Below are 17280 nucleotides of genomic sequence, written 5' to 3' on the forward strand. Positions count from 1 at the left end.
CAAATACCCAGTTCGCCTTTCCCTACTCTGTGGACAGGAGAGGCACAAACAGGTGGACACAAGCCCCAGGAATGTCCCCAAAATGGCAGGTGCTCATCCTCTCCATTTGCTGTCCCGACCATGGTGGCTGGGAAAATGAAGACAGCTGGAGCAACTGTTGGGACCCAAGTGATGGATAACAGGATTGCCCTCCCAGGCTTATTTTGCTCTCCTCTGAAGTGTGACATAAAAGCAAAATACTATTTCATTAAGTCAATGAGTGATTTTATATAAATGTTCACAAGGACCCTATTCATAACAGCCGCAACAAAATGCAACCCAAATCCCCATCAATAGGTGAGTGGAAATCCAGAGCACATCCACTCAGTTGAAAACATCATTGGAAGGAAGGGGCTACTACCCAGGGAGTCACCAAGCCACCATGCCAAGGAGAATAAGCCAAGACTCGACCTCAGGAAGCACATACTGCAAGCTACTGTCTTTTTATAATCTTTGTTACGGTATCTTGTTTATACCACAACTAGTACTTATTATCACGACAGTTTAGTTACTATTTATTGTTCCTTGTTGCTCTTCATGAAATGAGAGGCGTTTGTCAGTCAGGGTCCTTGGAGTTGGCACGCACACAGAAAGTTCAGGGAAATTTCTGTTACTTCTCAGGCCAGTGTTTAGCTGTCCTTGGAAATTCCTGCAGAGCGCACAACTGTCACAGACTCTGAGCCACATTCCCTACTGTTCAGATTCACTCCACCCCACCCCACCCCCGCCCAGTGCCCTCTACTATCCCAGGGGAGTCCAGCTGCACACAGATGAAACACCTGGCTCCCTTCTCCTGGCCTTGCCCCTCTTATACCTTTCTGCAGGGCTTGGAGGATACTTCAAATGAGGCCTTGAATGCTCTCCTCTGCTGAGTGGTCAAGATGGTTCTGGGACGTTTGGGTCGCTTATGGTCCTTGCCGTCCTCTGACGTTCCTTTCCCTGCCCCATGGGTTGACTTGCAAAGACTCTCTTCATCATCGCTTTTGCCTAAGAGGAAGCAGAGAACAGTATCCCCAGTTCTCAGATGGCACCTTGTGCAGCTGTGGGTTGCTCCAAAATAAGCTCTTGGATGCTACATTCCCAAGATGGCTTTCAATGTGATGCAATAACCTGTGCAGTGCAGCTTTAAGAGCTTCAAGAAAGAGGCTAAGAAAACGCTTCTAGGGCTCAGAGGCTAGAGCCGGAAAGCCCGATCATACTTCTCCTCAGGGCTTTATCACAGCATGAAGTCCTGGCTGCACACTTACCAACCGTGTGGCCTTAAGTAAGCTAATCAACTCTGACTCTACTTTTCATGTGAAGAATCGTGACATAAGAGAGCCTGCTTCCACAGAATCACTGAGGAGATGAAACGAGCCTGTATTAGTAAGTGTTCAAAATGCTCTTCAGTACACAACCATTGCCTGGAAACTGTTGGTTACTAGTGTGGTTTCCTTGATGTCATTTTTTTCAATACTAGACCAAAGGGACTCAGGCATAACTTTACGGAACTATATAAAAAAATAAAATAAAATTTAGCTACTGCCAGGAGGTAGAAAATATTACTGTTTAACGGGCCACCAAAAACCAGCATCATGTTATCTACAGGCACAGACATCACGGAATGACCAGGTAACACACTAACAATTCATCGAAGCCTCTATTCTCTAAAGTAAGCAACTCCTTAAGAAAAGTATGCGAACTACTTCAACTCGATGAGCAGTGACTAACACAGGAGTATTTTCTCCTTTTTATTCTTTTAGAACTTCACCCATGTATACAATGAAAAATAATCAAATCCACCTCTGCTCTCTCCCTCCAGCTGCCCCAAGATGTTCTCACACATGTCTACTTCCCAGCTTCATGTTTCCTTATATTTTTCATCATAAATATAAGGAAGGAAGAAGAACTCGGGGGGGGGGCATGGGTGGAGAAGGGGGAGGAAGGGTGAAATTGGAAGGGGAGGAAGGAGGGAGCTCCGGGGGGGATGCAAAGTGAATAAACTGTAATTAATAAAAATTAAAAAAAACATTTAGATATAAAAAAACTCACTAAGTCCATTTAGTGCTTCCCACATGTGTGTGGATGTGGGGTCATCTACCAGAACATGGGCAACCTACCAGTGCCCACATCTCCAACAAAAGGGTGTACCCTTCCCCAACAGCCATCAACCACCAATAGGTACTCATTTATAGGTGGAGCCTCGTAAGTTCCTGCCCCATATGTGCTAGAATCTTGGCTGGCTTGGTCTTGTACAGGTCTTGTGCAGTCAAACACAGGCGCTATGAATTCATGAGTGCAACAGATATATCATGTCCAGAAAACAACATTTCACAGCATGTCTCCTATCCTTTGGCTCCTACATTCTTTCTGCCTCCTCTTCCATATTGTTTCCAGAGCCTTGGCTGGCCAAGGCTCTGGTCATCACTTACGATGTCCCACTTACAGCTGAGCACTTACAAGATCTATAATTGACGACTCAGAATGCCCAGAGTAGAAAGAAGTCTTCTATACAGGCACTTCTCAGAGACCCAGAAGGTGTTTCAAAGGTCTAGTGAGTTATTTCTTTTTTACTCTGTGCATCGGGAGCCAAGGGGAGTTGTGGATCCACGCTATCCTGAGGATACCCACCATTATCTCTGGGTCTTAGAGAGCTTCCTGCCCTCCTTGCAGGGAAACCCTTACCTCATATGCTTGCCCTGCTTCATGCTGGCTACTTTTTAAAACCCCTCAAGGCAGGCCCACCGGTTGCATGCCACACGCACGTCATTTCTTTTACTCCTACCTCTTCCACAGAGGAGATAACATTTGTACATGATTGTTTAGTTAGGATATGAGCTGAGTTCTGAATTAGCACTCTGCCAGAGCCAGACATTTCATTTATATGAAAGAAACATTTTTCTCTTTCTATGGGCTTTCAAAATTCATAGCTTGTGAAGGGGCACTTACCTGTGAATCCGCTGAACTATAATGAGACTGAGGTAGGCAGGCACTCCCACCCCTCGTTAGCCCTTTGCTAGTCATGTCATGTCCCCAGTTCCCCAGTTGGTTTCCTCCACTACATACTGATGACAGTAACATCCACCCTGTGGGTGTCCCAGAAGCACTGATGCTATGTACAAAGAAGCTCACACGACCCCAGCACACAGGTGATGCTTAACACATGCTGTAGAAAGGTTATATTCTCCCCATGGTCGCTCCCCACCAAAGGTACAAATGAACGACCCTGAGAGATTAAGGAGCATTAGCACCAAAGTCCTCTTGGGGAGGGGGATGGCCCTAGATCCTTCAGCTCTGAAGCTGCACTTTCCAAGGAGTGGTGTCGCAGGCAATCTTAGTCATAGCCGTGCTGAGGGTTTTCAAGTCGATCCTAGCAGGTTTGCAGAACAGCAAGGAGAAAAATAAACATTGAAAGCAAAAGCCTCAGTAAAATAAGAGGATTCCCCTAAGAGGCTAAAGGTAGAAAAAGAAAGTCATATCTGTACATATTCATCCTTGAAAGGCCTTAATCTTAGCAGGTCAGAGACTCCCTAAACCCCTCATGAAGGTAAAGAGGAATTTCTGCTGTTACCAATCCTTCAGTTGACTGACATGCCAGCCCAAGTGACATGACATGCAGATCTCCCGAAAGCAGGCAGGTAGGAGTGGGCAGGAGTCAGTAGACTGGCACTGCAAATGAGCACCAGTAGAGAGCACGTTCTAAAATGAAATCAGGAGATCACCTGAAGCCTGTCTTCTGCTAGCGTTGTCAATAAAATGGCGCTTGCACGTGTCTTTTCAAATGATTCTTTTATACTCATTTCCCACATCCTTTGATGCAAATGGGTATTGAAATGTTGGATCATGTGAGGAATGAAAACGTAAAAATCTAAAGTGATAACAACGGCCTGTATATGCTGGCCCTCTCCAGGAAAGCAGTGTGACAGGTTGTCTATCACACATTCTCCCTCCTCGGGAGACTCCAGACTTTGTGAAATTTCTGAGAGGAATTCCTTTAGTCTCCACCAGCTGTCTGGTCTCAGTTCACACTCTATTCTCTACCACCAGCACTGTGGCGTAGCCCAAGGGCAGCCATGTGCATACCCATGTCCGGTACACCTGCATTTGCACAAGAGACAGCAGGCCAAATATAGTCTGAGTGCTTCAGTTTAGTGACCTTTGCCCTAGCTCCCACCAAATCTCCTGCCCCTGCATGCAAACATATGCATCCTGTGCCCATGCCCCATTCTTCTAGGCCCTGACTCTGGGGCAAGAGGAACTTTTCAGCTGGTACACTGTGATGGACAGCTAGCAGGACCTGATGTGTTCTCTGCTGTGGTCAGTATCATGTACACTTTTTAACTGGGATGCTGCTACCAGTTATCCTGGTGGGTCAGGATGAGTCAAATCCCGAGGATGGAGAGTGACAAGTAATTTGGAATTTCAGGAACTGTCCATCCCTCTCCTTCGACCACTTCCACTACGGTGTGTGAATACTAGCAGCCCAGGATGTTCTGTGACTTTCCTGGGGCTGCTCTGGGCTGCTCTGTGACATTCGCTGAGGCTCCTTTCTTCTCTCTTTCTGCCGTGAGACTTGCCAGACTCCACAAACTTCTCCATGAGAGTATGGAAGTGTCGGCTGGGGTACCAGGAGGCAGAAGACGGTAGAAAACCTTCAAACAGCAAAAGGAGCAGGCCCCCTCCATTGCCAGAGCCTCCCACACCCAGATGTGGGCTGGAGCTATCCCTCATAATTTAAGGTGACACTCCTCAACAGAGATGAAAGGAACACCACTCTCAGCTCTCCAACAAATGTCAGCATCCCTGGAGGCCATTTAGACACAAGCACTGAATAAAGCTGACTCCTACGGGGGAAGCCCAGAGATTAAGTCTCTCCGTACAGCCTACCAGAGTGAAATGAATTAGCTTGGCACTAAGTTTGAACATGTTTCTCGGGGTCTTTCTTTCCCTTTCTTCTTCTTCCTCTTCTTCTTATTTTTTTTAAGTCTGGAATGGTTCAGGAAGGCTGTTTCCCCACTGTCTTTCTGCCCACTCATTTACGACATAAGCAATGGCAGATGAAAGAGCCAGCTATACTTTATGACCAGGAGACCAAGCAGCACTACCTGTGGGGCCTTGCAGATTCATTTCAGGTGGTTGGAAAAATCCCAACAGCCCATAAACGGGGTATAAGATAACTGACCTTGGTCCAGGAGGTGAGAGGGAGGGAGGGGGATAAAAGATCACCGTGCTAGAAGAGGGGGAGACAAGAACAGGCCTCCGTGCTTCCCTGGTGATGAGCCTCATAAATGTCTCCCAGGCTGGGGGAGAGGAGGAAGGCTCTGGGATTTGCTGTAGGTAGAGGGAGCAGGGGAAGAAACCGGGGAGGGATTTATGATGACAGGAGATATAGGAAGCTGTTTCAGCCACTGCCTTGCACTGTATGGGATTGGAATTTCATTCTTTCTGAGAACAGCAGTGGTCATTTCAGGATATGATGAACTCAAAAGAGTGCTTCAAGTCCAAGAGGTGAGAGGGTCTGTGCAGTTACTGTTCTCAAGTGTCTGGTGCACAGTTCTTCAAGGAAAGCTCAACTCACACCAGGAAAAAAGGTCTAACAAAAGATCTGGCTGGGGTGATGACTCAGTCAACAAATTGTTCACCTTACAAGTGTTAAGACCTGAGTTCAGGCCCCCAGAATCCATGTTTAAGGCATAGCGGCACACTAGTAATCTCAGTGCTGAAGAGGCAGAGGACAGGTGGGTTCTTGAAGCCCTTTGGCCGGCCAGCCTACCCTGCTGGGTGAGCCCAACGCAGTGAGAGATCCTCCCTCAGTAACAAAAGGATGACAGCTGAGAATGATATTCTTCACTCATTCTTTTCTCCTTTTTCTAAACTACAAGGACTTTAACCACTTATTCCTGTGTGTTCTTATCAAGGTTGTCCTGTCCTCCACATGTACCAGAACACACACAGAGACACAGACAGATACAGACAGACACAGACAGATAGAGAGAGTGACAGAAATGGAGAGAGAGAGGAGTAGCAGGAGAGAGAGAGAGATCCGCTTAACTGAGCACTTACTCATTAAATGATGGTCTCAAAAACCAGTTACCAGCCAAACTGAGATACAGAGGTGAGGAGGATCCAGTCTGCACTCACAGAGAAAAAGAGACTCAGCACCCAGAAGGACTCAGGGAGGGGTTTGGTGCAGGCTGCATGCGTGCAAAGAATGAATAAGACAAAAGGCCGGCAGAGGTTTTCAGATGAGAGAGGAGGAAGGAAATCAAGGGAGCAAATAGTTGAGTAGTAGGAAGGCCAGACACTAAACGGGAATGGAGGCACCTCACAAAGACTCTCCTCACACACCTCTATCACCACCCTGTGCACCAAGGAAACAGACAAGAAGAGCAACAATGATCATCCCTTGATCTTAAAGGATGGGATCATGAGTTATGAAAGTCAACAAACAGGAGGTGATAAGAATATAACAGAGTAATTGGTTAAAGTCCTTGATAGAGCCAAAAGTGAATTAAAAAAAAAAAGTATTGAAGAAAAGGGAGAAGTGAATGGATGAAGAAATCAGTGGTGGTGGCACAGATTTCAGAAGCAGCAGGGAGGAAGCAGGTGTTCCCAAAGAGCTCAGCATGCTCGGGACTTGAGGGAAGGTTGGGGAACCAGAGCTGTGATGGCCTCAGGCAGAGGCTCCACATTTCACCCCTGGGAAGGGGGTACAGGATGGAGAGGTTGTCTGGGGTTTGCTGGCAGAGAGATGGTTTGATCAGCGTTAGTGAGGAATGGGTATCACAGGTGGGGCTTCCACGGCTACAGCACATGGGAGGAATGTGAGGTTTCAGGACTCTGTGGATCAGTGACCTGCTGTGCTCGTGTGTGGATAGCAGCAGCAGGCCACACATCAATTTTGTACTAAGAGCTTGTCCACCACTCAAGCACTGGGTCCATACGAGCTTCCAGCCCAGAGTACATGCTTCATCATCGCTCAAAATAGCATGAAACTCTCTTCCCACCTGCTAAAAATAAAAGATCAGGCACCTGCCAATCAAGCACAAGAAATGACAGTCACCTATGCATGCTCAGGCCCAAGTGCAGGGAAAATCCTAATGCTTCATATCCACAGCTTGAGCCTTCAGTTCAGAAACACACAAGTAATGCAAAATAACAGCAACCATAAAGGAGATGGAAGTTTCTCTCCTGGTTCTGCTGCTCGACAGAATACCCTTGGATAAAAACTCTTTTGACCTTGAAAAATTTCTTCACCTACAAGATAGGTTGTACCTACAAGTATGTACTACCTGAAATGCACCATTACAACTGAACTGTTTTGCTGTTTCTGCTACAGTCCTGTGAGAAGGGAAGTGTGTCAGCGTCCTTCTTCCAGGTTGCTAACCTGAGGCCCAGGACAGGCACACAGCTTGACTGAGGCACACAGCTGTAAATCTTTTTGTAAATCTTTTTCTGCTGCCTAACCGCATCCCCCCCCCCAAACACACACATCTGCCTGCATGTCAGGCCTCCCTGGGCTACTGTGAGGACCCAAGGAAACCTCCTGTCAGGTGCTGGACACCGCAGCCTGTGTGGCTGTTATTACTGAGTGAGGAAAGAAAAGGCCTGAAGGGGAGGCTTCCCCTGGACAGCGGATATCTATTCATGCTCATCCTGGAAGCCATTCTTTTCAGTCTCCGAAAAAGACAGAGTTCACTTAAATCCCCATCACACTCTGTCCCTCATGCGGTCACCCCCCCCCCCACACACACACACACCATCTTTCAGCCAAGCTCAAGGAAGCTCTCCAATCAGCTCCAAGTGTCTCAGGAGCAGAGCAGACAAAAGCCAAGCGAGGCTCCCGAGTGAGGCTGTGAGTAGTGTGTTCCAAGAAAGACACCTTTGTTCGGAGATGTCCACTGCAGATGGAGGATCTGTGCCAGCTAGGGGGAGGGGCCAGCGGGTCACAGCCAGGGCATCCTGCTCAGGCTTCCAGGCAGGCCCCAAAGGGGAGCCGTGCCCGTGTTCCCGAGTTCCGGCGGCTGGCCACAGCTGGATGCCTCTCCTGCCTTCCTCAGTAGGCTGGTGCTCATGAAGGAACACCTTGTGATTTCGGGGTGTGAAAGGAAACAAGATGCTATCGGCCCTGAATGGTGCAGTACTGTTGAATTGCACATTTGAATAGTTCTTAGGCTAACACCTATCTTGTTTCTTTCCTACACACACCGACAAACGGACGGACGCAGGCATGCATGCCCCTCTATCTTTCCCTCACTGAATTTTTTCTGTCTTTCTTATCTGATGGCATGAACCACGTGCAATGCAAACTGCTTAACGGGAGCATAAACGCCAATTGTGCCGGCCGGTGCCTTTGTCGCACACCAGAAACACAGCGTCAGCACAAATTAGCTGTGCCTCAACGGCAAAGCGCTCCGCGCAAACGCGGATCCGTGCGCTAAAACAAAGCCTGGGACTTGCTCTGTTTTCGTCTGGCCAGCCTCCAAGGGAGAGGCTGTGAAGCTCGTAACAAGTTAATTCAGTTGTTTGGGGCTCAGGGCTCAGCCTAGATAAAAGCTCATTAGTCCAGCTGCCCAGTGCTCACCAGGCCCAGGGCGAGATGTGCATGACATCCTATTAGCTCATATTAATAAGATGACTGTGCGGGCTCTGATTTGGAAAGTGACTTCAGTGGACCGAATGCCATCTCTCTTCGGAGCAGTCCAATTTTATTGCATTAATTAGTCATCATCGGGAGAATAAACTGGCCGAGTGAAATTAAATTGTTTGTAGGCAAGGCTGGAAAACAAAGGGTTAATGATCCCTTCAAGTTAATTAAAAAAAGAAAGAAAGAAAAAGAACTACAGTCTTCTAGATGGTTAGGAGGTTCAGGAGAGTTGACTAATTGGCATAAATGTAGAGACCCAAGAGCATCCAACTTTTTGGCATAGCAATATTGTATTGTCATCCATGGAGTTCATTTCAATAACTGCAATAGAACATTACAAAGAAAATCTCTCTGTGTGTCTCTCTGTGTCTCTGTCTCTGTCTCTCTCTCTCTCACACACACACACACAACAAATTCGCCTTGCTCATGATGAAAATAAGTTTCACAGTTTGTGTTGGGCCACATTCACAGCTATCCCGGGTCACAAGGACTCACTGTGAAGTATGTTCGACATACAGAAGAGAGACTGGTTTAGTTAACCTTACATGGTGGGCTTTAACAGGGAGTCTGCCTGTGTGATCACAGGCGATCAGCCCACTGCAGCCCTTGGCCGATACATCCTATATCTGAACAGACCCTCTTTTGCTTTGAAAAGGTGGGCAGAGGCCAGTGACCTGTGTCCTCAGACCCCATAAACCATAAACCGCTGAGCAGCCATCTTCAAAGATCAGGGGTTTAAGAGCTACCTCAATCACCGAGGCTCAGCGAAGACAACGCCTACGCCACATGAACGTCAACCTCAATCTTCCCTTCACATTGACACCTACGCCAACAATACTCCACCACTGTATCCATGCATACCTGGTTATGTCGCCACGTGAAGGATAGGAGAAAGTCGTGGAAACAGAGAATTACTGTAGTAGGGATACACAGAAAAAGGAAGGGCATGAAGAAAAGCAGGTGGGAATAAACAGAGAGGGATCGAGGGATCGCAACCCTGGAGAAGAGGTGTGATGATGTGATTGCTGGTGTGAACTAGGGCAGACACTCTCCAGGGTCAGCTTACAGGAAGGAGAGGAGCCCCTACTTCTGGCTGGCTGCCTACCCTCAGCAACTGACCGCCTTCAACAGACAATGTTCTTTATAGATGACAAGACGAGATTGGGTGAAAATAATGCAATTTCTTTTTTGTAGGCGTGTGAGCTTTCCCTACATTTCCTTGGAGGGCTGGGCAAAACAGACTGCTAGGCTGGTCCCCAGAGCTTTTGATTCAGAATCTGGGATTAGCCTGTGCTTTCTAGCTCTAACTGAACTGGGGTGCCGCCATGCCAGGTCAGGAAGCACACTTGGGGAACCCCTGACCTAGAACTCAGCTTTGTAGACTGTGGATCACAAACGTAGGCATTGATGGAAAGGCTGGCAACAATAAGGGGGTCCTGAATGGACAACAGCCAAATAATTAACTAAAGGTGAAACTTACAATGAATGAATCGGAGGCTTTTCTAACACTATGTCCCTGTGCTTTTCCCTGTGACCTCATGGCAGCTTTGGTTCTGAACACACAACACAAATATTTTACACTGCACATGTCAAGAGACGCTGCCTGGAACACATCGGCCTGGAGTCAAGACTACCATACGCTGTGAACTGCAGTGTCTTTCCTGTACACATAACAGTTTCTGTGTCTCTCAGAGCACAATCGGTTTGATTGTGGAAAACAAGGACTTCTATTATTTTCCTGCCATCATTCCTCAGCCTGAATGAAATTAGTATCTAAGACTGTATCTTTAGAATATTTGCTTTTTTAAACATGCTGTTTGATTGCTGACTTGAGTTTCAGGAAAAAAAAAAACATTTATTGAATTTTGGCTTGGGATTAGGAAGAATTTCTGATGTAACCCTAAAAACATCCTGACATTTTGTGGGATGTATTTACGCAAAACAGCATTCTCAGCATTGACAATTAAAAATCAAAATATATATCAACTCTAAAAAATAATGAAGAGTCTATGTCCTGAAGCATCAAATACTCAGCCATACTTTAATTCCTTACATAAATATAAATAAGTGTATCCATCTCATTACTACGCAAATTTGTCTCTGTCTTTAATAAATGGTAAGATTACATCTTTGGCAATGATTGTTTAAAATAAAATTCTTTGTGGTTTAGAGTAGCAAATGTTTACTTTGAATATCTAGATTGCAAATTCATATACCTGGAGGTAGTATAAAATTTCTCAGAAAAAAAGACATCATGAGGAGAAAAGAGATTAAACAGTCCTGACTCAGAATTTTCACTCATTCCTTTCTCCCACCGCACAGTTGCATGCACACAAAGAGTTCTGGAGTTTCAGAAGAGGCGTCAGCAATCATAAGACCTTCTCACTCTTCAGGCAGTTAAGACATGTGTCCATTTTAAACTGTTCCAGACAAATCTTAGGTGATGCTTGTCGGTTTTGATAATTAGGGGACATGGAATTTTAAAACGTTTTAAAATCTCGTGTGTTTTTTTCCTATAAATCATAATGGTAGGACTAGAGAAAAGGGTGAAGGTAACATAGGACCGCAATAACAGGCTGTCGTGTACAGGATGGCCTTGGCACCCATTACCTAGAAGGACAGTGCCACACGAAGCCTGAGTCACTCTCCTCCTTGTCAGGGGGCTGGCACTAGCCATCAGAGCCGTGGATGTACCCAAGCAAGCAGGAGACAGTGAGGCTCTGAAAAAAGGCCTCTGCCTCACAGACATCTCTCCTTGACCCTCAAGCTCCAGCGACTCTCTCCCACCTCTCTTCATTATCACCTCTTCCAGGACTGAGGCAAAGTGCTGATCAGCCCTTCTGTTTGCAGGGCCCAGATGACTCTAGAGTGTGCATCTCACACACTACCCTGATGTCAGCAAATGTGTCTGTTTCCTTTAGTGTCCTGGATCACGTCTTGAGATGAGTCTTCCCTTGGGGTTATCTGTTCATCTCTTCTGATGCTGGTGAGAGCTGGCAAATGAGAAATAACTTGACATTGTGGGTATAGCTGAGCTTCGGGGAAATGTAGGTAGCTGTGAGCATAGCAGCAGCTGCAATCTAAATCTGCTTCTGGATTCTAAGTTAGTATCACTTCTCTGCCCTACAACCGACAACTGCATAGACCACACTTCTCTTTAGCTGACTTTATTTTTCCACAGAATGGGGTTATTAGTTTTATATAAATATTATCTTCATGAATAAATACTTTCCAATGTACAGAGGTGACTCATTAAACCATCATTCATGCATTCACCTAAAACACTTATTTTGCAGAGCAATTAATAGACACCATAGGCTCTTGCTGTCCTTGTGGAGCTCCTGTCTTCTCCAGGTCTTCCTATCTCTCACTTCTTTGATAAGATTCCCTGCACTCTGCCCAAAGTTTGGCTATGAGTCTCAGCATCTGCCTCGATACCCTGCAGGGTAGAGCCTTTCAGAGGCCCTCTGTGGTAGTCTCCTGTCCTGTTCCCTGTTTTCTCCTTCCTCTGATGTCCATTCTCTTTGCCTTTCTGAATGGGGATTGAGCATCTTAGCCAGAGTCCTCTTTCCTGATAAGCTTCCTTAGGCATATAGACTTTAGTATGTTTATCCTATATTATATGATCCAAAAAGTCTGGGCACAGGGGTCTTTTCTGAAACTGATGCTCCAGCCAAGGACCACTCATGGAGATGGCCTGGAGCCCCTGTACAGAGGTAGCCTATGGCAGTTCAGTATCTAAGTGGGCTCCATAGTAATGGGGACAGGGACTGTCTCTGACAGGAACTGATTGGCCTGCTCTTTGATCACCTCCACCTGAGGGGGGAGCAGCCTTAACAGGCCACAGAAGAAAAAAATGCAGCCACTCCTGATGAGACCTGATAGACTAGGATCAGAGGGAAGGGGAAGAGGACTTCCCTTATCAGTGGACTGGGAGAGGGACACAGGTGGGGAAGACGAAGGGGAGGATTGGGAAGGAAGGAGAGAGGGAGGTATAGGGAGGATACAAAGTGAATAAACTGTAATTAATAAAAATAAAAATAATTTTAAAATATACACTATATATTTATAAATATACACTATATATATCTTAGAGTCCCTGCCTCTAAGAACTTATTGGGTAGTAGAGAAGATGAAAGAGTAAACATTTCCAAAACAAGTCATGAGGAGTTTTAATGAAATATAAGATTCTAGAGAATACACTAGAGGGGAGTCCAGTATGGTCATAGCAATCAGGGCAGTATTCTGCTAGACAACCTATAAAAAGCTTAGGATAAGTTTAATAAAAATAGACACAAAATAAAGGAGAAAAAGCAAGACTCTTATCACAAATGAGTGATGGGCCGTGCGGGAGGGTGAGTAGGGGCAGTCAGAAAGGACCATGTGTGTCTGGGTTCTAGAATACAGAGTCTATAGAAAAACTGCCTAGAGCAGGTAAGAGGCCTTGGAGTCAGAGAGCTGGATTTAATGCTGTTCCTTTGGGGAGCAACTTAATTAATCTCTCCAAATTGTAGCTTTTTTCAAAGTAGACACCCAAGAAATTCAAACCATTAATGATATTCTCAACCACAACTGCATATTCCTGAAGTGACATCATTCATATATATCTTATACAAGAAGATCATACTAAAAAGCTACTCAACAAACTCAGGAATGGTGGTACATTCTGAGCACATGGGAGCCTTGTGAGTTTCAGGACAGCCTGAAGTGAAATATCAATGTGTGCATACACATATGTAAGAGAAAATGAGAGATTTTAACATAAAGATAGGAAGGAAATGGAAAAAGCACTTCAGTTACAAATAGCAGGACACTCATACAAACAAATAATCAAAATGCTCTGTAAAGGGATTATTTGGCCTCTGCCTACAACAAACACTGACCACAGGTTAATGTTACAGCCACTATTGCAGATTCTGAAAGTACAGTTGTGACTGAAACAGATGGGCCCCCTTGCTCAAGTAGAACCTATACATCTTTGGGGAAGGCACAGCCAATAAATAAATAATGAACTCAATCATTTCAGACTCCAAGTCAAATTTAAATAGTGATGGGCAGATATTGAAAACAGAATGACTGTGATGGAGACCCCAGTGATGATGGAGAGTATTTTAGAGTACAGCTAGAATGCTCGGGAGGGGAGTTAAGACCCTGCCGATAAAATGACATCAGAAGATGACCAAAGGGGGAAAAAAAAAGCAAGCCAAGAAGTGAGCTCATGTCCCCGGTGCTCAAAATGATCAGCTATAATAGAGAGGAAGAGAGGATTGTGGTAGAAAGAGAAAGAAAGCAGGCAGTAGATCATTCAGGTTAAAAATGGGCCACAGCAAAGGTCTTAGATTGAATCAAAATAGGATGAAAAACTGTAGCTAGAAACAAGTTAGTTGTCAACTTGAATACCTTTGGAATGAACTAAAACCCAAGTGGCTGTGTATGCCTGTGAGGAATGTTTTTTAAAAGACCCACTTTTAATTCGGATATTTTGAGGTGGGAAGACGTACATTTAATCTGGGACACACCTTCTTCCGGCAGCCTATATAAAGGATGAAGAAGAAGGAAGCAGAAGAAGGAAGCTTGTTCTTTCTTTTTACCTGCTCGTTCTCACTGGAAAGCCCATTCCTTCACTAGAATTAGAGCCCAATTCTTTGGGACTTTGGCATATACCGAAAATTAGCTGAGACGTCAGGCCTCACCGGCTGAACAACTACTGGATCCTCGCACCTTCTGTTAGTAGACAGCCATTGTTGTGCTGGCTAAGCCACAGCCTGTGGGGCACTCTAATAAACCCCATATATATGTATGCATATGAAATTTATCTATATACATGTGTATGCAGGTAGATAGATGATAGCTAGAGACAGATGGTATAGATAGAGAGATAGGCAGACAGGCAGATAGATCAGAAATAGATATACAGATAGAATCATTCTGTAAGTCCTGTTCCTCGAGAGAATCCCATTGCACACTGGAAGAGACAAAGTAAATGGAACCACTTGTTTCTTATCACCCCAAATTCAGGGCCTTTGTCTATTCTTTACCTACCTCCTTTCTTCACCATGGAAGTACAGACACCTGCTCTCTACTCATGCAGAAGAGGACTCCAACTTTGCTGAACTAATATACTGGCTTTGTTTTTTGTTTTTGTTTTGTTATTTTCCCCTTTCTACCATACTAGATGCCTCTAATTATTCCTTGTCTGTTTTATAGGTTTTCTGTCACTCTTTTCTCCGTGCCACCTGAAGGACAACCCATTCAGGCTGCTGCATGAGCCAGTGGGACACATTTACAAGGAAGTCAGAAGACAGGGAGAAACCAAGGTCTTTCCATGACCGTTCTACTCTTTGGGTAGTGTGTCTGGCAGCTGTTGGCATTTCCCACAGCGGCAGCTCACACCTGGCAGCTCCAGCTCCTACCAGATGCCCCAGAACTTACATCACTTCCTCAGTGTGTCAACTTAGGGGACCCAACAGCATGCTTTGCTGCTAATTTGGAGGCTGTCCCGCCATCCTGATCTGCCTTCATGTCCATCATCTCACTGGCTGTGTTATTGGTTCTCTGAATTAAATCTCTTGATGGTTTCAGTCTTCACAGCTGTGTATCCTTTCTAGGTTGATTCAGTTCTTGAGAGCAACAGGGGCGTCAGCAAGGAGTGACTGTCTCTCTGGCCAGGTAAGTACCTGGAATTGCTCCATCTCACTGACTACACTCAAATCCAAGTTAGCTCAAGTCATCTTCCTGTGTTAGCCTTCTTGAAGCTATATTTGCAAGGCTTGTACGAGAGGACCCAGTGTGCACTGAAGTGTGAAAGACATAACTGCTTCCGGACTAGGACTCCAGAATTCTTTGGAAATTAGTACTGGAAGTCTATGGTCAGCACCATGGCCAGATCCAAGAGGCCAAAGGAAGCAAACCGGAGGCCCCTAAGAATCTAGAAAAAAATCTTATCCCAGAGACTGGGAAGAGAAAGTGGGACAGTGTCGCACTTTGATTTTAAAACCTCTCTTCAGTTTGTCCAGTGTGTGTACTGGGCCGTCTTGACCAAGCAGTTAGGAATATAAGCTTTGTCACATTCTGCATCACCACTAGGAATAGTTAACATTGATATAGCCTCTGAAATCTGTCCTGACAATCAACTATCACGTTTCATCAAATACAAGGTAGATTTAATTGTAAGATATGTCATTATTTTATAGACCAAAAAAAAAAAAAAAAAAAAACGGGTCCAGTGAAACGTTGATACACTAGTAAATGACCCCTCATCCATGCTCATGAAAGAAATTTTAATTAAACTCAGTAGGTCATTTTTAATGGCATGAAGTAAAGGGGGGAGTTGTTAGAAAGAAGGGATATGGAGGTTGTGGAGGAAAAATGGTAAAGGGGAAAGAATATGATGAAAATACTTTATGTACACCCATGAAGCTGTCAAGTAATAAGTTTGTAAAATATTTTTAGAGCTGAGGTAAAATGTTTTCTGACCACATCAGCTGTGCCCTATCCCAAACGCTGAACACTGAAATGGTACCAATAGGCTGGGAAGAGGATTCAATTTATAAAATGCTTGCTGTGGGAACATGGGGAGCTGAGCACCCACGTAAAAAGATAGTTATGGCAGTGTGTGCCTATAATCCCAGTGCTGGAGACACCAGTGGATCCCTGGGGCTTGACGGTCAACCAATCTCACTGAATCATGGGATTCCAAGTCCAGGGAGAGACCCTGTGTCCAAAAATAGATAAGAAGTTAACACCGAATATTGACCTCTAACCCCACATCTAGGCACAAGCATGTACACCTGCACAAACAAAACACACACACAGGAATTAAAAATGGTGCCTTTAATGTGAAATATGGTGCCCACCCTTGTTTAGGACCTCATTATTTAGAGGACTATCCAAGTCATTCTAGGAAACCCCACAGCTCAGGGTCTTAAGGGAGCACCCACCAACTAGAGTAATAGTGCTGAGCAGTCATAACTCCTTGACTGAAACACAGTTGTGAGACAGAACAGGCAGCAGCACAGGGGCCTGAGGTAGGTACGAGAAGGTTGATACTACCTGTGCCTCCACCAGTAACTGCACTGTGCTCTTGGGCAAGGGACTTGTCTCCAGTTTCCTCAGCTACAAAATGAAGGACTTCAATGGATGCTGCTTACATCTCATTCAGCTTGATCTTCCACGGTCACATTTCCACATTTGTAAATGAAAGCGGGAAATACTAGCAAATTTGCTGTTTATGATCACAGAGTTGGCTATGGTTTCTCATCAGGGAACATCTTCTGCCTCGTTGAGCACTTGCAAATCAAATCTTTCTCTAGTTGTGAGTGAATGGTAACCACAAGCACACACAAACACATATACAAACAGTATGCATATACACAAACACAACACACACACACACACACAACTGTTACAAATGCTAAAAGTGTTTCTGATGAGGAATATTGAGACCTCGGTTGAACACTGAGTCCTCCTAAAATTCATACATTAAAATCTTAAGCCCCAAAATGATGGTATTTGTTCTGGTTTGCTTTCTGTTGCCTTGATTAATATCATGCCAAAAAGCAACTTGGGGTGGGGAGGGCCTATTACATGTCATAGGCTACACAGTCCATCTTCAA

General features: G+C 45.1%; 1 protein-coding gene across 1 annotated transcript in view; it reads right to left on the bottom strand.

Annotated features, from left to right (window-relative positions):
• Nucleotides 1-17280, bottom strand: part of Lmx1a (LIM homeobox transcription factor 1 alpha) — a 145503-nt gene that overhangs the window by 10331 nt on the left and 117892 nt on the right. The window contains exon 5 of the mRNA XM_055624523.1: nucleotides 854-1026. Within this exon, the coding sequence (XP_055480498.1) occupies nucleotides 854-1026 (173 nt within the window). The remainder of the gene's footprint in view (nucleotides 1-853; nucleotides 1027-17280) is intronic.

This window comes from Psammomys obesus, unplaced genomic scaffold (genome assembly GCF_907164565.1).
Source record: "Psammomys obesus unplaced genomic scaffold, mPsaObe1.curated_primary_1811, whole genome shotgun sequence".
Taxonomy (NCBI): Eukaryota; Metazoa; Chordata; class Mammalia; order Rodentia; family Muridae; genus Psammomys; species Psammomys obesus.